At 35.3% G+C, this 19,176-nt stretch overlaps 1 protein-coding gene across 3 annotated transcripts in view; it reads right to left on the reverse strand.

Annotated features, from left to right (window-relative positions):
* LOC120313117 (glycine receptor subunit beta) overlaps positions 1 to 19,176 on the reverse strand; it is a 70,953-nt gene that overhangs the window by 24,866 nt on the left and 26,911 nt on the right. For all 3 annotated transcript variants that reach the window (XM_039354658.1, XM_039354657.1, XM_039354656.1), the window contains exons 3-7: positions 11,652 to 11,758; positions 11,036 to 11,103; positions 3,306 to 3,535; positions 2,735 to 2,817; positions 685 to 825 (exon numbers count right to left, since the gene is read on the reverse strand). In XM_039354658.1, coding sequence (XP_039210592.1) covers positions 685 to 825; positions 2,735 to 2,817; positions 3,306 to 3,535; positions 11,036 to 11,103; positions 11,652 to 11,758 — 629 coding nt within the window. The remainder of the gene's footprint in view (positions 1 to 684; positions 826 to 2,734; positions 2,818 to 3,305; positions 3,536 to 11,035; positions 11,104 to 11,651; positions 11,759 to 19,176) is intronic.

Below are 19,176 nucleotides of genomic sequence, written 5' to 3' on the forward strand. Positions count from 1 at the left end.
GAAAATATTATTGCAAGAAGAGAAGATCAAGGAAATGTATCCTTAGGTAGTATGTTGATTATGGAATCATAGAAATTAACTATTATTGATTGTTGTTAAATATATGAACCCAGACAATATGTTGTTTACCAAGCACTAAAGATTATTATTGTAAAAAATTAATAAAATATATTAAAAAATATAAGATTGATGAATAAAACATCTATCTTTTATGTTTAGAAAGAACTGATTTTACTTCCATTATGTGCTCTTATAAATCTGTATGGCCAAAAATATTTTCCTATTACAAATTTACAATTTAATCAATTCTTCATTTTGCTGCTCTGCCCTAGAGAGGCTAAAGCTGTTAACTGAATTATAGTGATTAATGAATCATGTGAATCAGAACATTTCTATTACAAACATATCTGTCCATATTGACTAGGAAGGCAATTTATATGTCTCATGAATCTGGAATAGTATTAGTAAAGAACACAACAAAGCATTATCTGTAACCGTGTAACAATTTTTTATTTAAAATAGTTATTGCAAATCAGATTTTCTGAATCAAGCTTTACTGCAGAAGCAACAAGATAAAATCAGTTCATTCACTTAATAACCTCTTACTTCCTTTCATGTTAGGATAAATGAATAAATCATCATTTAATGTAATGAATGGACAAATAAATTGATTAAAATATATACCAGTCCCTTTGTAGTATTTGGTACAGTTGCCATATTCAATATCTTCTTTTTTAATATCAAACTGGGGCAAAGCAATTTTCTCCAGTTGAACAGGATCACCAGATTGCCAGATAAATCGTAAATCATCAGTAGTGTAACCAACTACATGTTTTGGACAGAAAAAAAAGATGATGATGTTAATGTGATAAAAAGTAATAAAATGCAATAATTACAAACAAGCATGCTTTTCTTCCACCATGTCTAAGAATCTGGCAGATTAATTATTAAAGAGTGTTTATTATACTGATCATATCTCATTAGTACTGAAATGCATTTACAGATTTTCACTGTTTCCACATACACTGAGTGTTAACTTGAAGAACCTGGAAGTAGATCATCTGAAGCAGTGTAGGTTTTTGGTCCACATGCCAAAGTAATACATTTCTAATTTTAAAAGTGTTTTTGAACTTTCCTTTAGATGTTATTTCTTTATTGGAAACACTTTTTCCACTATGGCATATTAACTTTGAAAGTTTTTGTCACAACTAGGACTGGAATTCACATGGGTTGGTGTGGTGCCACAAATAGTATTTTTTCTTACAGGTTTCCCTGCCAGCATCATTGCCCATCAGATCCCATCCTCATTAAAATATAATTGCATTTGTGTCTTGTATAAATTAGAATTATGGCTGCCCATCTATTCTTCCCAAGTTAAGATTAGTAGCTTTTCTACTATAGGGAGAGTCCACTAGGATGCTGGTTGGGAAAAACGTATGGGATATGTGAATGCCTGGCATGTGTGAATGCATAGGGACTAGGTAAGATTGCATGGATGGGACAGAGGGTGGAAGAGACTTACCGCGGCAACTTTTGATCTTCCCTGCTGGCTTTCCCATTGCCTTTCTGGAGAAGCCAGTAAGGAAGGTTGCAAATTATGATCACATGATCACAGGCATTGCAACACTGTAAATGTTAATCATTTGCCAAGTGCACAGACTGCAATCACATGACTGTGGAGGTCTTGAAAGAACCAAATGTAACTACCATTCGTTCAGCACCACTGTAACTTCAGTCCCTGAAAGAATGGTTGTAGGTCAAATGTTGCCCGTACAGAAATATGGAAAGCAACAGAAAAAGAATCAGTAAAGGCTCTAACCAAGCTATGCCATTGAATCTGGAGAATGTCATAGTGGACAACATAATGGTAAAGATTAATCTACTAATATCAAAGAACAGACTGTGCAAATTATTGCACAATATTCTTAATATAACATGCTAACAAATAATGCTTTGGATCATGGAAAAGGAGATGCCATTTGTTCAAGCTTAGAAAAGGCCAAGGAATATGAAACATTACTGCTAATGCACATATATGGTGTGACATACAACGAATACCAAAGGGAAGCGGGTACGTTTTCATTGATTATAGAAATGCATTTAATTATATTCATCATGTCAAGCTTTGGAACGTGCTTAGAAAAAAATGATAATGTCATTGTGCTGTCAACATTGAAGTAACCAACAGTTAAGGAATATGCCACAAACTAGTATTTGATATATAACCATGAAAACTTCAAATGCTATGATGTGCCACAGGTAATGGTTTCCCTGTGACACATTTTGAAATTGAAGATTGGGCTTTGAAGAAGCAAGATAGAAACAGCATTTGATAATTTCGTGTAGTCCTGAGAATACATGGCTAGCCAAGGAAACAAAGGGATGATCAAATGAATCAACCCAGAATTCTCATTCAAGGCATAAGTTATTATATTTCAGATATATTGTACAAATATTTATTCTCTAGAGAATTCCATAATTATGAGAACGGTCGAAGGAAAGAGAAGAGGCACCAAGGCAGAGTCGAGTCAATTATAAGAGAAGAGTGCACTTTTGGAAGATCTGAAGCTCTATCATTGTACTGAACATGCATATTCAATTATTAAGCATAAGAGATAGATAGATAGATAGATAGATAGATAGATAGATAGATAGATAGATAGACAGACAGACAGACAGACAGACAGACAGACAGACAGACAGACGTAAAATATGTAAAATGTAATTTACATACAGCTCTCCAATTGCATTTTGCAACGCTGTGTATCCATAGGAAACAAAGTTAAATCCAATGGGCATGAGAGAGTAACAGATAATCTGGAAATATAAAGTGAAATTTGGAAGCAATTCAAATGTGCCATAAGTTAGAAAGACAAATGTTCAAATTTAAATACGTGTACTATATATCAGCACAAGAAGTCTTATATTTAATATTCACATTTGCACCTCTTTTTTGCATTTTTGATTTTTTCCTTACTTTGTTCTGTTAAATACATAAATAAATAACAGAAAATAGGAAATAAGAAATAGTCACACTATGTACGTGTATTAAACATACAAGCGCTTAAGCTAGCGATTATATTGCATTTTATTTTGATTTTGTGGCTTGCAAGAGGCATGATGATTATTCAGCCTTTTTGAATAATCACTATTTGAGCAAGCACTCTAACTTGAGTTTATTAAAGCAGTCCAATTTTCTGGTTTATAAAACCTTGTTTACTTATGATAATATTATTTAAAACAAAAAGTCTATAGCTATGGAGTTTTCTTAAAATTATTCATAATCAGTAGAATATATAAAATACCTCATGCTGACTAGGACATCTCCATCACGGAATATAAATAGGAGAATATTTTCTTGAGTGACATCATGGAAGTTAGCATTCTTTTCATTTGCAAAGAACAGATCAGGCTTCCACAGACATTTAAACATGGTAGGGTCCACTGTTAGTGATTCAGATCCTTTCCAATCAGTGGGCAACTTAAGCCGAGGATCATTCCATTTCTGTCTTAAGAAGATGTTAACTCGGTAATCCTGTTTGAAATATATTAAGCATATTAACTGTTACATTTATTGAATTAATATGTTAACACTTAAAACAGATATTTGGTATATTCAGTTGAGAGAAATGTTAGCAAAACTCACAAAGCTTAAATCAAGAAACCATTTACATAATCCATATATGGATTTGCCTCATGGTGAAATGGACAGCAAGCAAATTTAATAAACAATAATGATCAATAATACATGTCTATTTCATTAAATCAGTGAGTCACTGAAAAGATTTGTATAGCTAAATTTTATGCACCATCACTCTTGGACTCAAGCCTCACTGCCTAAGTGCTTGCAAGAAATAATATAGTGAATACATTTCTAAAGCCATGTTTGAATTTTAAGAATAATTTGCTGGTGATCAGTGGAAAATCTTATTAGAGGCCCAAACAAAGAGATGAGCATGGTTAGGATAAAAGATAAATGTCATTTAACACATAAAGTAAATATTCATTATACTGTTCCTGTCCCTATAGTACATCATTTAACACACAGAATAGGTATCCATTATACCAGGGGTATTAAACTTGATTTCATTGAGGGCCGCATCAGCATTGCGGTTGCCCTCAGCGGGCCAGGGGGGCATGGCCGACTGGCTGGGCGTGGTGGGGTAGTTATGGCTGACTGGGTGGGTGTGGCCACCTGGACATCGCTTGCGTCAGGGGGGCGCCTGTGGAGGCCAGGCGGGATTGGTCTCTGGAGAGTGGGATGGTGGCAGAAGGCTTCTTCTGCAGGGTGAGGCGAGGCAAGGCAGGGGGCAGGGCAGGGATGCCACCACCGTGGGACAAGGTGAAGCAGGAGGCAGGGTAGCTACAGCTGGACACCACTGGCCTCTACTGTCCATCAATAGCCACAGCCTGCTGGACTCTCAGCAGGTGCATTCTGCAACTCTGCAGCCTGCTGTCACCACTGGCAGCAGGTGGAATCGGGGGGGGGCACAAGATGTGGGCTGCCAGATGTGCCTACTCCATCCTGTCTGTTTTTGCTTGCAATTGGAGAGCAGGTCGCCGCTGGTCATCTCCTTGGCTCCCTCATGGGTCTTGCCCTTGGCCTATGTGTGGAGCATGTTTTCTTCATGCACAGTGGGGCCAAGGTGCGTCGGGTGCATGAGGGGAACACACTTCATGCGCAGGCCAAGAGCAAGATCCGCCAGGGGGCCGAGGAGATGACAAGCGGCAACCTGCTTTCCAATTGCAAGCAAAAACAGATGGAATGGAATAGATGCATCCAGTAGTCCACATCACATGCCTCCCTCTCTGACTTCGCCAGTCAGTGCTGCTGCAGTGCCTGCTGCTTGGAGGGCCGTCCCAGTGGTCACAGCAGGCTGCGGAGCTCCTGCTGCCAGACACTGTCAGCCCCCGCATGCTCATCACCTCCTGTGCCTCAGGGGCACCGGGCTGGGCAGGGTCAGGCCAGAGGGGACTTGAACCTTGCTGTCTCTGGGGTGGCCCCGAGGCCAAATATGGGCCAATCATGGGCCAGTTCCAGCCCACGGCCCTTGTGTTTGACATGTCTGCATTATACTGTAGAGTAGATATCCATTATATTGTTCCTATATTGCAGCATAATTCAAAGCTTAGAAAAGAAGAGATATAAGCCAAAGGAACTAAGATGTAAAGTAAGACAATGTTAAAGGAAATATACGGGGATATCTGGACAGAAAAAACGGTGGACTAACAAATCTTCATGTAGGGAGGATAATGCTGAGGCAAAGACTAGAAGCCAAGTGATGATCTTTGCCCCTGGATCTTCAGACAAGAAATCATGAAATCACACACTTGTGCTTCAGCAAGCAGATCCTTGTGAGAAAATCAGCAGGAAAGATCCTGCAGGTAATTCTGCAGATAGAGTGCTGGGAGCTGCAGAAGAAATAATCAAGCTCATAGCCTCCAGTAGAGCCTGCTTAAAGGCCACTGTATTTGGACAATCCATTTTCTATAGCACATTGAAACCAATTTACAGAGCACCTTAAGCCATCTGGTGAGTGTATTTTCAACCCCTGGGCAAATTTAAAATAAAAACTAAGGAAATAATTAAATTGATTTTTTTTAAAGTACAAGCAAAACCTTGTCAAGTATTTGGATTAAGAAAGTTTAAATCATGACAGTTAAAATAGGAACATTGTTTATTTTAAAGTACTTATAGATTAATAATTAACCTACCTCTTTGGAAAGAAGATTGTTTAAATTTGCTGTAGAAGAAAATTGGATTAATAAGGGAACATGGAAACTGCAACAGACCACATGACTATAAAAGTTATGGTATGCCAAAAGGAACTAAAAAAATATCATACACAAAGAATCCTCTTTTACTTTTTGTGTCCATTTCCTGGATTATAAATTAAACAAAGAAAAATGACCACTACCAGAAAAAAGAGCAAACATTAACAGAAGACAGAAGAGGATCATTTTCAGATGAATTAACAGGAAAAGGTATTGTATCTGAGATTTTACAAAGGATGTTTGAACAATTGGGGAAGAATGTCACAGCATCAATAACTGACTGAATCAGTTAAAAGAGATCTGCTACAGTTGATAACAAAGGATAACTAAGCTACATTTCTTGAGGGATTTACAGAAAAACTTATAGAATCATCCTATGAAAATTATGTTTCTTAGGAGATTGGACTGGAGTAATTTGCCCAGAAAAACACAGAACCTCTGTAAAATGAATTAAATAACACAAAGGAAATTACCAAAAATAGTTTTGAAATGATGGATAAATTTAAGTTTGTAGAGACAAAGATGGTATTTTCAAAGAATATATACTTTTTTTGAAAGACATACATATTTTCAAAAAATAAATTGCAAATAGAGTTAGAAGTTTAAAAAGCTTGGGCTTGCTTTGCAATGGGGGTAAACTAATATTGTTGCACTATATTTATCAGTATTCAATTAGGAGAGATAATATATATGTGTGTTTATGACTTTTTTAATGTAGTTTTTATGTACTTCTGTTTATTTAATTTTTTCTATTTTCTCCCTTTTTTAGAATTTGTATTTTATTTTTTTTAATAAAAATAAAAAAGTTGCAAAAAATATTTTTTTAAAAAAATGATGAACTGTTGGTATATGATACCAGAGAAATTATGTAAGATATATAAGATACTTACAGGCAATTTTGGAAATGTGAAAAATTGTAGGGATATTGAAAAAGCAAACACAGTATTAAATATCTAAGGGACTGTCACAAAGAAGAGGGAGTCAAAGGTGCTTCTTCAAAGCACCTGAAGGCAGAACAAAAAGCAATGGATAGAAAGTAATCGAGGAAAGAACCAACCTAGAACTAAGGAGAAATTTTCTTATTTCTAAATCCTGTTAGAACAATTAATCAGTGGATCAGCTTACCTTCAGAGGTTCTGGGTGCTCCAACACTGGAAGTTTTTAAGAAGAGACTGGGCAACCATTTGTTTGAAATGGTATAGGGCAGTGATGGCAAACCTTTTAGAGAACGAGTGCCCAAACTGCAACCCAAAACCCACTTATGTATCATTGGGTGCCGGGTGGGCATGGCCCATTGGGTGGGTGTGGCCCATTGGGTGGGCGTGGCTGCGGTGGTAACGGCAGTCTGGGTGGGACTAAAAAGTTCAACCAATCAATTCCAACTTTGCGAGATCTTTTTTTTTCCCACAAGAAGTTGAAATTGATTGATTGAACCTTTTTTTTTTGGCATATGGCAGCGGAGGCCTAAAGTGAAAAGGTTTTATAAAACCCAGCTGAAGGCCTAGGACTGGGGTGATGGCGCACGTGCCCACAGAGAGGGCTCTGAGTGCCGCCTCTGGCACCCGTGCCATAGGTTCGCCATCACAGGTATAGGGTTTCCTGTCTGAGTAGAAGGCTGGACTAGAAGACCTCCAAGGTCCTTTCCAACTTTGTTATTCTGTTATTCTACATATGATAATACAACATTTTTTAAAAAAATAATAAAATTGAAGCCAGAACATCTTTTGTTAGGATTTATGGATGTCCAATTAGAAGGGATATGGAAGATTGGTTTCTATATGGTAACTGTAGCAAAATTATTATATGCCTATGGAGATTCTTAATCATCCAGTTCATCCACTAAAGAAGCTTCATAGATAAGAAGCAAAATATTTTCAAAGAAAAAAGAAAAAAAATCCAAGAAAGTCCAGTTGCCTTTATGAAAAGCACTTTTGGGACAAGATTACTATATGCACAAAGATGGAGAAATACTGAAATACCCACAATGGGAAAGTGGTTGTGAAGATGAAAGAATGGTAAAATGGCAAATCAATAAATATGATAAAGCAATAAGCACTTTTATAAAAACTAGAAATCTTTTACAAACATTTTGCTAAAAATGGGGGGGGGGATATTAATTCCGGATTTGCTGATTGAAAAAAGAATTGACCTTGTAATACAATTTCAAAGAGAGATAGGTTTGCTTGTAACTGATATAAAGAAGATCGGAAGTCATATCTTTAATTTTTTTTTCACTTTTTTCTTTCTACCTGTATTACTTTCTGCACTTTTTGTTTTTTTCTAACTTTTAAATCTTTTCTTAATGTTTCATGTTTATCTTTTACTTACATAAAAAATTCATAAAGATTATATTTCAAAAAAAGAAAAATGAACTATATTAAATCCAGTTTACACCAATACTATTATTTATTTTGTTAAATAATTTATATGGCTACCATCTCACAAGGCAGCATAGAAGAATTAAAACAACAGCTAAAAATGCTGACTTATGATGCCTGAGATAAACAATAAATCCCAATCAGAAAAACCACATCATGACCAGAGCTTGACAAATTTCCTAGCTCAGATGTGTTGGAAAACAGCAGCACTTTGTAAAAAGCTAAGAAGGTAAGGGTCATCTGGATCTCTGGGGTGCCATATATAAGGCCCCAATAAGAGATCATAATTTGATATAAGGCCCTGGGAATATGCTGTCTCTATTTAATATGACAGGGCACAAAGAAACAATGGGATGTAAGTGGTCCTGCAAAGTTCTTTGCACCAAGAACTCTGTCTACTTTATCTTGGGTGACAGGTTTGAACTCTTACTAGATAACTGGGCCAGACCCTTCCTCAGGCAATAATGAAGGATCTCTACAGCTGAATTTGACCTCCAAGCAAATTTGATCAACTTTATCAGACAGTTTACTAGAATAGTACTCAAGGTGGGCCTGCAGGTATTTTTGCAACCCCTCCTTAGTCAGAACAGACCATGATACCCCAAACAGGGCTATGAAGCAAGGAAACTGGTTCACAAGCAACTTTCTTTTCTGATCCCTGCAGCCCAACTTCACAAACAAGACTTCACATCTGAAAATCTGCAAAACAGTTCTAAAAACCACTAGAGTTTCTTAAATATTAATTACAATTACCATAGCATTCTTCCAGCCCTGGGTCAACGGATAATGCCATATATAAAGCTTTTGGGGCACATCTCCAAGAGAGGAACTGCCCCTCAGTTTTCAGTAATACAAACAAGGGAAAATGTCTCATCCACTATTACATCATGGATGCCAGTTTTATTATAGGCAGACTATATATATATATATATATATATATATATATCAACAGCAGTGGAAGCCAGGGTCTCTGGAGTCCTGGATACCAGGACTTGGACCAAGTACATCTTTTCATACATTTCTCTTTGCAAATCACACTTGCTTTTATCATATCTATATGCCTTTTATATCTAAGAAAAACAATTAAAAGCTAATGTCAGAATAGTATTAGACATTATAGAATACTTGGAACACCATAATAAAAAACAAGGTGTGTTAATTTTTTTAGATGTGGAGAAAGCTATTGATAATTTCAATTGGTCTTTTTTATTCAAAGTTTTGGAAGATATTAACTTTGAAGAGGATTTATAAAATGGGTAAATTGATTTGTACCTCACAGAAACCACACATTATTGTTAATGGAGATTTAATAATGTGAGATACTCTTTTGTTTATTTTGTTTCTTGAAATTTTGAATAGAGATATAAGACAAGATGAAAGAATAAAGGGTATAAAAACTTAAAAAGTGTTGCTATTGGAAGATCCATTAAATGAGAAAATTAAAAGAATTAGCATTTAGCTGGCTTTAATATTAATAAACTGAAGAGACAAAAAAGTAAAATACAAGATCAAACAAAATTGATGAACAAAACTGGTTTCATGATTCAAGAAAAGGGAAAATATTTGGGTGTTAATTTGACAAATATTAATTGTATACTTTTTCAAAATAATTATGTTAAGACACGCAATGAAGTTAAAAGATATGTTAAGATGGAAAAATATACAATTATCATTTTGGGATAATGTTTTACCTAAGATATTATTTTTGTTCCAGACAATACCTGTTTTGACAACTGATGAACCATTTAACATGTTAAACTTTTGCAGCAGGATAAAAAGCCATAAGCTAAGTATAAGATGTTATAATGCCAAAAAAAGAACAAACTTGGGTTTATCTGATTTGAAATTATACTTTGTTGCCTGCTTTTTAGCTTGGATGAAAAAATGGCTGTTATAAGAAATAGAAGATATTGAAGTTACCTGTATAAGGACATGTTTTGAGGTTTGGGTGGCGTGGTTATTTACGGTTAATGTTAATGATAATGTACATTTAAAAAATCATTTTGTTAGACATGCCATATTCAGAATATGGAATAGATATATAGTAAACCCAAATTGTGTACTTTTGTAGCTGTTATGATGAGAAGCATATTAAGCAAGAGAAATGATAACTAAACATAAATGATTAACCAAGGATGATATACTGGAATTTTCCAAGGGAGATTTCAAAATAAAATCAAGAGAAGATTTGACATCAGAAAGATATGTATGTCATTGATTATTGCAAATTCATTAAATATCTCACTTCCTTCATTTTAGAACCATTACTCTTGACAAAAACAAACCAGGAATGAAACGTAGAAACATTTTGGTAAAAATTCAACTAGTGATTAAAATTTAAAACCCTTTGTTTAAATAACACTGTTCTCATGATTCTGTTCTAATGACATAGGGAATCACTGATCAAATGAATTTGGTAGAGACTAAGTTAACTGCTGTGGGAATGAGTTAGCTGGTGCCTTAGAAGCATCAGATAGAAAGACATTTATCACATCCACTCAGTATAGCTATACACATCAATCCATAACTCTATGTCAACCTTGGGAAGAAATTAAAAATAAATAAATAAACAAATAAAGAAAGGAAATTTTTTAACCTGTTATGCAGATATAGTAAATATAGAAGTTTCAAAGGTGAAGATCATTCCTTTCTTAGGACTGTTTTTTCCTTAGCATTTGCCCCTGAATAATGTTCATCCAAACTTTTTAAAATGCTGATAAAGACATTTGATTCTAAACTGTCATTCTGAGTGTTTATTTCTAACTGCCTTAATTTTAACTATTCTGATATTCTTTCTTCTAACATTATTGCCCATCAAGACTACTAAGTTTAATGAAGAAAGATATTGATTTTCCAAATAAATAAATAAACCTCAGTCTCACCATAGTTGTTTCTTGTATTGATCCAAAACTGTTAATGAAAATATTCACTGCTACATCCACTGGAATTCCTAAAACATATGCATAAGAATTTTTATTCTGTTTTCTCTCTTTCATCTTTCATCCTTTTATTTTTGTTTCTGACTCTTAAATAAAAGATTTATAAATACACAGAAAGTAAAAAGTAATTCTAATTCTATATTCTTTAATGAATATACATCCAGTTCTAGTTTATGAAGAAAAATTCAGAAAAAAGCCATAAAAATTATAAAAAAAATATTAATTACATAGTATGACCAAATATTAGATGGGCAGATGAAAAAAGTAATAATTGCAGCTTGCAATTCATATAAATTTTTGTATATAATGGTATATTAATTTATAGTGATTGACAGCTATGTTAATTTGTTTACAGCAAATTCAATGTTCTAACATATTTAAAATACATAATCTGACATTTAGTTTATATCCTGTTTTATAGTTAATCAATTCTCACCTACCAATGTCTAGCTAATTTACAGAAATAAATAATTAACATGCAAATTATTGATGCCACAAATATTTAGAATAGCAAATCAATCAAATTAAAATAAATCTACTTTGTTATACATTACCCAACCTTTGAAATTTGGTCTTATCCTGGGATCATAACTAACCAGAAGTCTATTTAAGATGTTACTTGTAGAATTAGCTGGTACTCTTGCAAGGTCTTCAGCTGATTGCTGTCTGTTAAAAACAAAAAAAAACTTCACTTATTCTTTTTCTCCACCTTTATAGGAATAGCATTAGCACTTAAGACTTATATATCACTTCATAATGTTTTACAGCACTCTCTAAGTGATTTACAGAATCAGCATATTGCCCCCAACAATCTGAGTCCTCATTTTACTGACCTTGGAAGGATGGAAGGCTGAGTCAACCTTAAGCATGCAATATTGCATTCTAATCATTGCACCACTATTTACTCTATCAATATTTTTTCAATTAATCAAAAGACTCAAAAATATCTTAATTTTTAAATATACTAATAACTGCATGAATTTGAAGCATGATACATGAAAGCATGTCCAATTGTAAATGAAACATGAAATTATAATGCATGAACTAGGATACATGAAACTGTATACAATAATACAAAGCGAACCTAAATCATTAAGGTTATTTTTTTATTGAAAATTTTTACAGTTTTACAATAAAATAATCCCCCTCTCCCACCCACCCCCTTCCCCCCATCACTCTCCCCCCTCCTTCCCAGAGCTGAATACAGGGTTAATAAAAACTAGAAAAAAACCTTACAACTTAAATAAACATCAAACAATTATAAATACATTCAAAAAAACAGTCATTAAGGTTATTACAAAAGAATAGCATAACTTGATTTCTGGAAATCTATGCATGAAGGAAATGAAGCATCTGAGTCCATAATATAAGTGTTAGAGTTTTTACTATATTAGGCAATATTAGTATTCAAAATTTTAAACTTAAAAATCATATTTAAAAAATCATACCATGATTCTGTCACAGCTGAATAATTGTGAGAGGCAGCTCTCATAAAATCAGAAGTAAAAAAGACTGACACCACTTCAGTCCAGATTAATCCATTAGCAAAGCAAAAAACAAGTAAAAGTGTTTCTTAACCAGAAAAGAGATGCTTCAAACCTATTAGTCCATGCAAATAGGGTAAAAAAGTACAAAAAAAAAATTAAACCTCATTTTAATTAAATAGGCTTTGCATTTGATACACCACAGCACTAGCATTTTTAACAACCATTTCATTAGCTTTCCTACAAAATATTGAAGGGATTTTATTATGCTTGAAGGGATTTTATTATGCTTAAGGTTGATATTAGTAATATTGATATTAGTAGTGATATTTTGTGTGTGTGTGTGTATATATATACACACACATACATACACATACACACACACACACACACACACATATATATATCTTTGTTTACGTGCAAGCAGCTTTGTAGATGCTTAGATTGGGAAATTAGTTATATAGAAGCAAACGTTTTATGCTTTAGGTATAGGTGATTGCTTATATGAAAAAAGCAAGGTAAGAGGTGGGGGAAAGGAGTTATGGATGGAGCCTGGGTTGCTGTGTATGAGTCATCATCTAGGAATTATTTTTGGGTGCCATCTTATGCCTAGTACCAAGACGATCTTTTTGTTCTGGAAAGGTATAAAAGGTAGAAGACATCTTTTCTGGTTGTTGCCTTCATCTCTCTACCAGCCATGAAGAGAGATGGGGGTCACCCAACTCTATTTTGATCAAAATAAAAGTTGTTTGCTTGCTGAAACCTCGACTCAGGAGTTTCTTTGGCTCTTTTAAATTCCTGAGTAATGCTGGGGCAATTGTGAGGCTAAGTAGAAAACCTTACAACCTGGCGCCTAACGTGGAGGTAGCCACAATGGCTCTCCCCCCACATCTGGAGACCCCTGTTAAGGTCCCAGCGAGCCTTCAATTCTCAGCAGGATGAAACCAGCGACGACTGAATCATGAGTCTTAGAGCGCTCCTAAGTGTTTGACCTGGAAGATTCTGTGCTTCATCGTCACTGGTGGGGTCCGTGTCTGAGGAACCTGAATGTCTGAATTCAATGAGGTTTCATGCTTCTCTACTGATAGGAGAAATTGCAACAGTCACCTTTGGAAATCCTGGAATAAGGCAGGAGGTTGATTTCTATAGTCCTCTATAGATAAGCATAAAAATAAATCAATAAATGTAAGAAAAGAGGAAGCCAAGCAACTGTCTTGTAATACAGGATAGAGTGATTTAAGAAAAATAATTGAATTGGTATGTAATTTTTTTTTGTAGAGGTTTTGGGAATTTTGGAATAAGATAGGTGGCTGATCTCCCTGACTAGTCCTCCAAAGGAAAAATTAATTACAAAATTACAAATTAATTAAGTGAACAGGAAGGAAGCCGAGAAACTGTCTTGAAAAAGAAAAAAAGAAAAAAATATGGGGAATCGTCAGAGTAATTTAAAGAAATAAATTAAATCAAAATGTACTCCTCTGCAATATGTTTTGAACAATTGGGATGTTTTGAAACTTCAAGTAGCTGTTACATTTAACCCTGTCAGACAATGTCTGGTAGTGCTTTGTGTTGATGTGTAGCAGTACAAATAATCTTCAACAAGGCAATGTTGAAAAACTTTGTAAACCTCCAGTTGGCTAGTTTATCTGATAACAACTAAAGCCACGGAAGAAAAGAAAATTCAAAGAACTAAAGCAAGTTTTTTTCTTTCTCTTTTTTTTCCTTTTAATCTGGCTCTTTGGACTATTCAATTCACCTTTGTCAAAGGTGAAGAGAGGAGGCTGCTACTTTCCCTTTCCCCTTCACACCTTCAATATTCCTTTTAGTCTTTCTCCACTGTCTTTTGAAGTTGCTGGGATAAATTGGAAGTAACCATAAATGTTCCCCTCCTTTTTAATTAAAAGGGGAGACCTGTTTTAGCCTCAAACCCGAAATTGATGTGTGTGTTTTTTATATATATAAACACCCAGAACATTACGCTTGGGATTGGAATGGTGAGAAAAATAGAAGATGGTTAAAGAGCCCTATAAAAACCACATGTTTGGTTGGAATCACCTGATTTTTCTCACTTCTTGTAGGACAAGCCATATGTCTAAATAAATGTTGTTTTAATAGTATTTGTGTATATATGTTTCTGTTGTTTTGTGTTATTTCCAAGACTTGGACAAGGGTCAAAACCCTCTCTGATAACAACACACAAAAAGACCTTATTTAAAAATAAATAGTTTGCCTGGAGAAAGTATGAAATGAAATATTTGTTTGTGGAATTGTTTATGCAAGCAGTTAGCATGGAAGTGACTGAGTTAATTTGCTGATATCTAAGTGTGTGTGTTAGCCCTCAAACCCCATCCCCCACCCACTCCCTCCCAGGCTGTGAAAGAAATTGTAAACTGCAGATTTTATTGTTCTAAAAGTAAATTGAAAAGCAATAGCAAGTGTTTGCATGAGAAGAGTTCCATGGAGGATGTGTGAGAGAATTTATGGCAAATGCATGTGAAGGAGAGAAAATTATTTTTTTAGTGGTGAGATTTTTGTAAAATTTCTTTTTCTTTTTTCCCCTGTCTCTTTTGTTTTTCCGCTGGTTGTATTGCTTTAAGAGCGAGAGAGACAGAAAGAAGGGGGGGGGGCTGTTCATTTTAACTTTTTTCCCCTCTGCTTGAAATTCCGCTTTGGGAGTAGTGGGGTGGATGTGAAGTTTGGTGCCTGCTCTCGCAGTTTCAGCTTGTAATTTTTTTACTCAAAAGAGGAGACAGTAATTGTTGGACAATTTCTTTTGGGGTGGGGGAGAAATTGTTGAGTTTAAATTGTTTAGTTAGACCTATATATCCATCAACCAAAAGAAATGACTCTGAATTGTTTTGCTTAGATTTGTAAACGTTTAAACTACTTAATGGACATTTGTTTCCATCTGAATGGAATTTGATTAAATTGGAATTTGACTAACTTTATATTAAAACCAATACTAGAGTTTGATATAAATCTATTTCAGTAACTCAGAATATCTTATTAAGTTTGTTTATTTTTTTGTGAAGTTAAAATGAAGAAGTTGAGAAAAATTTTGGGATTATAAATAGCTATGTTGTTTTGACTAAAGATTTGTATGCAAAACTGTTAGAAAAAGAGTTTATGTTAACAAATACAAACAGAGTTTGGTGACTGTTCTTTTGTTGGCTCTTCACTAGGTAATTTGTTTGTAAATATGGGCAAAGGAATGGCTTGGAGGAGGTTTTGACTCAGAAGTGGGGGAAAAGAGGCAGCCAGTGGCATTTTTGCCTAAACTTGACATTTGGGAACATCTTGGTGGTTAGCATTTCTTATCAAGTGTGGGCAATTTTAAATGAGAAAGCCAAAAGGAGGTATACACTTGTTCATAGCAAAGTAGTTGGGAAAAAGAAAAGAAAAAGAGAGACATAATGAAGATGCGATAGTAGATGGGGAGGAGAAAATGTGACTGGAGGCTGGATGAATTTCCCTCCCTTAGTCAGAAAAAAAAACTGTGGTTATGCCTTATGGAAGGCTCTGAGGTTGTTAATAAGGGAGAAGGAGAATATATACACTGACTCCAAGTATGCTTATGGAGTCTTGAATACTTTTGGAGAAGAGAACAGTAAGAGGATTGATTAATAATAAAGGGAATGAGTTGGCTCATGTAGATAGCAGATGTAATTGTGGGGGAAAAAAAGAAGTTAGACCAAAGTGGTGGAAGGGAAGTGAAGGAATGGATAATAGAAGGAAGAAGCAGGAAAGTTGTTTTAAGTGGGTGGGCACACACTTGTGAATTGCATGCATTAAGCAGAGAGACTGCCATTAATGTGGTCAGCCCAAACATGTGAATTGTATGCCTTAACACAAGACTTAGAATGTTGAAGGAACAAGAATGTACTATAGAAATATGAAAAGAGAGAACAATGAAGAAACAGAAGAAAGTGGGAGGTGAATGTTGCAAGACTGGAGGATGTTGAAAAGAAAAAAAGAAGAGAGAGAGAGAGAGAGAGAGAGAGAGAGAGAGAGAGAGAGAAAGAGAGAAAGAAAGAAAGAAAGAAATAGCTAGGACACAGAAGCAGCCACTGAAGGGGGGTCGCAAGATATGATAGAGCCTTTTTTAAAACAGGATGATTGTATTTATACTTTAGTTAAACAATTCTGTGATGAATACAAGTAAATAAAACGCTTTACAACATTTAGCGGTGAGGCCATTTCAATATAGGTCTCAATTGGAAAGCTATCTTTGTCCCTTTGCAATGATGTATGGGAGGCTTTTGTTACATGAAGGTTCAAGAATGTCAATGAAGAAGAGAAGAAAGTTACTCAGTATTTACATAATCTGGCGCAGGTTTTGTCTTCTATCTCAGTCCAGGCCCAGGCTGCCCTACCACCTGTCTCTGCCCATTGTTGTTCCTGGAGAGTGGGTTCAGGTAAAAAGAACTGTCACCTAGAAATACCAGTCCTCAATGGTCTCAACCATGCTAGGTCCTCCTGATTTAAGGAATCAAGGCGTGAGTCCGTGGAAAGTCCCATCATATCCTCTCCAGTGACAAGCTCTGCAGCTGGACAGCCTGAAAATTAAATTTCAACCTGTCTCACCTGTTGAACTGTTTCTATCTAAGTAGAAGATTGGAGTACTGTGGAAATCGTGTTCCTAGAACCTGGACTATGTATTGCAATATTTTTCTTCTGCTACTGTTGTTTCCCTCATACCTTCTTTGATAGAAGAAAGGACCATAGGCCCAATACTTTAAGGAACAAATGGGAGTTGTGTTTATCACAAGACTATGTATTCCACTTGCAAAGGGGCAACAGGGTCACTTGTTATGCTCCTGTCAATACAGTGCAGCTTTACCCACAACTTTAAATCTGGACATATGGAGGAACATACAGACATTGCCTTTTGGGGAAGAATAACACGAGATTTATGGACAAGTGCCAGAATCTTCTTTGATGCATGTAAAGCTATTGACTATAATCAAGCTAAATGGACTAAGTAAGTCTACACATTAAACGCCAAATATGTTTGCACATCCTATCCAACCTGGCACATTCGCAGGATTCCTGCAACCTGGTGTGCTTCACGATAACTAGACCAATGGATTTTTCAGCATCATTTGAACTCGCTATCAATTGAACCAGATACAAATAGGGGTTCAAGTTGATTTTCATGAACTGGAAACCACAACTGAGATTCCCTCAGTATCAAAGACTCTTTTTATTATTATTATTGATCTGGCCCTAAAGAATTATTTCATTTTTGAATGTGAAGCTTGAGAGAACATCACTTCGTATTTTAATTTGACTTGGAAAGGACTGTCCAACCAAATGGGCCCTCTATTTTGTCATTGTGGCCCTAAATTGTATTATTAGACCCCAGTCTGACATTACACATAAGGAATATATCAAAGAAGTCACTGACAGTATGTGAGAGTTGACTCATGTCCCTGCCCAGACATGGACAGGAGCACTGGATGTTGGAGGATGGTTTTTGGGAATGTTTGCCACTTGGAAATGGATATTGTTCATTGTGGTTTTGGCCTTAGGAGGGTTGTTGTGTTACTCATGCCTTATCCCGTTTATTTAGAGAATTGTTAGATCTACTATATCCGGATCAACTTTTATTGCCACTCCTATCTATAACGATAGTCCAGCTAAAGCAATGATTTTGCAACCTTTCCCTTCTCACTATATTCCCCTCTTTAAGAGTCCCTAAGCCTATTCGGCTTTTATATTAAAAAGGGAGGAGTGAAAGGATTTTATTATGCTGATGATTTTAGTATGTTTAAGTTTGACATTAGCATTTATTTTATATATAGTAACCATTTTATATTGATACTTATAGTGTTATCATGTAATCATTGTTTTGTTATTTTGTAATCATTATTTTATAGTTAATTGCTTGATCAGATGCTTCATATATATATTGGAAAAGTAAGGGCTTCATGCTTTAGGTACAGGTGATTGCTTATATGAAAAGAGCACAGTAAGGGGAGGGGGAGTTACGGATGGAGCCTGGGTTGCTGTGTATGAGTCATCATCTAGGAATTGTTTTTTTGTGCCATCTTATGCCTGGTACCAAGACCTGATCTCTTTGTTCTGAAAAGGTATAAAAGGTGGAAGACATCTTTTCTGGTTGTTGCCTTCATCTCTCTACCAGCCACAAAGAGAGATGGGGGTCACCCAACTCTATTTTGATCAAAATAAAAGTTGTTTGCTTGCTGAAACCTCGACTCAGGAGTTTCTTTGGCTCTTTTAAATTCCTGAGTAATACTGGGGCAATTGTGAGGCTAAGTGAAAAACCTTGCAATATGTACTTATCAGAGCTTTAATATAGTGTATGTTATTAACCCTGATAACTTTTTACAAAGGCCAACTTTGGCTGAATACCATGCATTGTAGTTTATAGACTAGAAAAAGGATGTCAAGATAGCCAGGATATATAACTGCCATTGCAATTTTAGTCCTGGAAAAGTACTCAAATATAAAGCTGCATAGCCAAAAGTTCATAGATCAATGTTAAAAACATTTGCAATACTATGGAATGGTCACATGCAGTACAGCTACAAGAAAATATGAACAGGGAGTGTTGAAAGTGGAAATAAATATACTGTA

This window comes from Crotalus tigris, unplaced genomic scaffold (assembly GCF_016545835.1).
Source record: "Crotalus tigris isolate CLP2741 ecotype Arizona unplaced genomic scaffold, ASM1654583v1 scf7180000018581.846390, whole genome shotgun sequence".
Taxonomy (NCBI): Eukaryota; Metazoa; Chordata; class Lepidosauria; order Squamata; family Viperidae; genus Crotalus; species Crotalus tigris.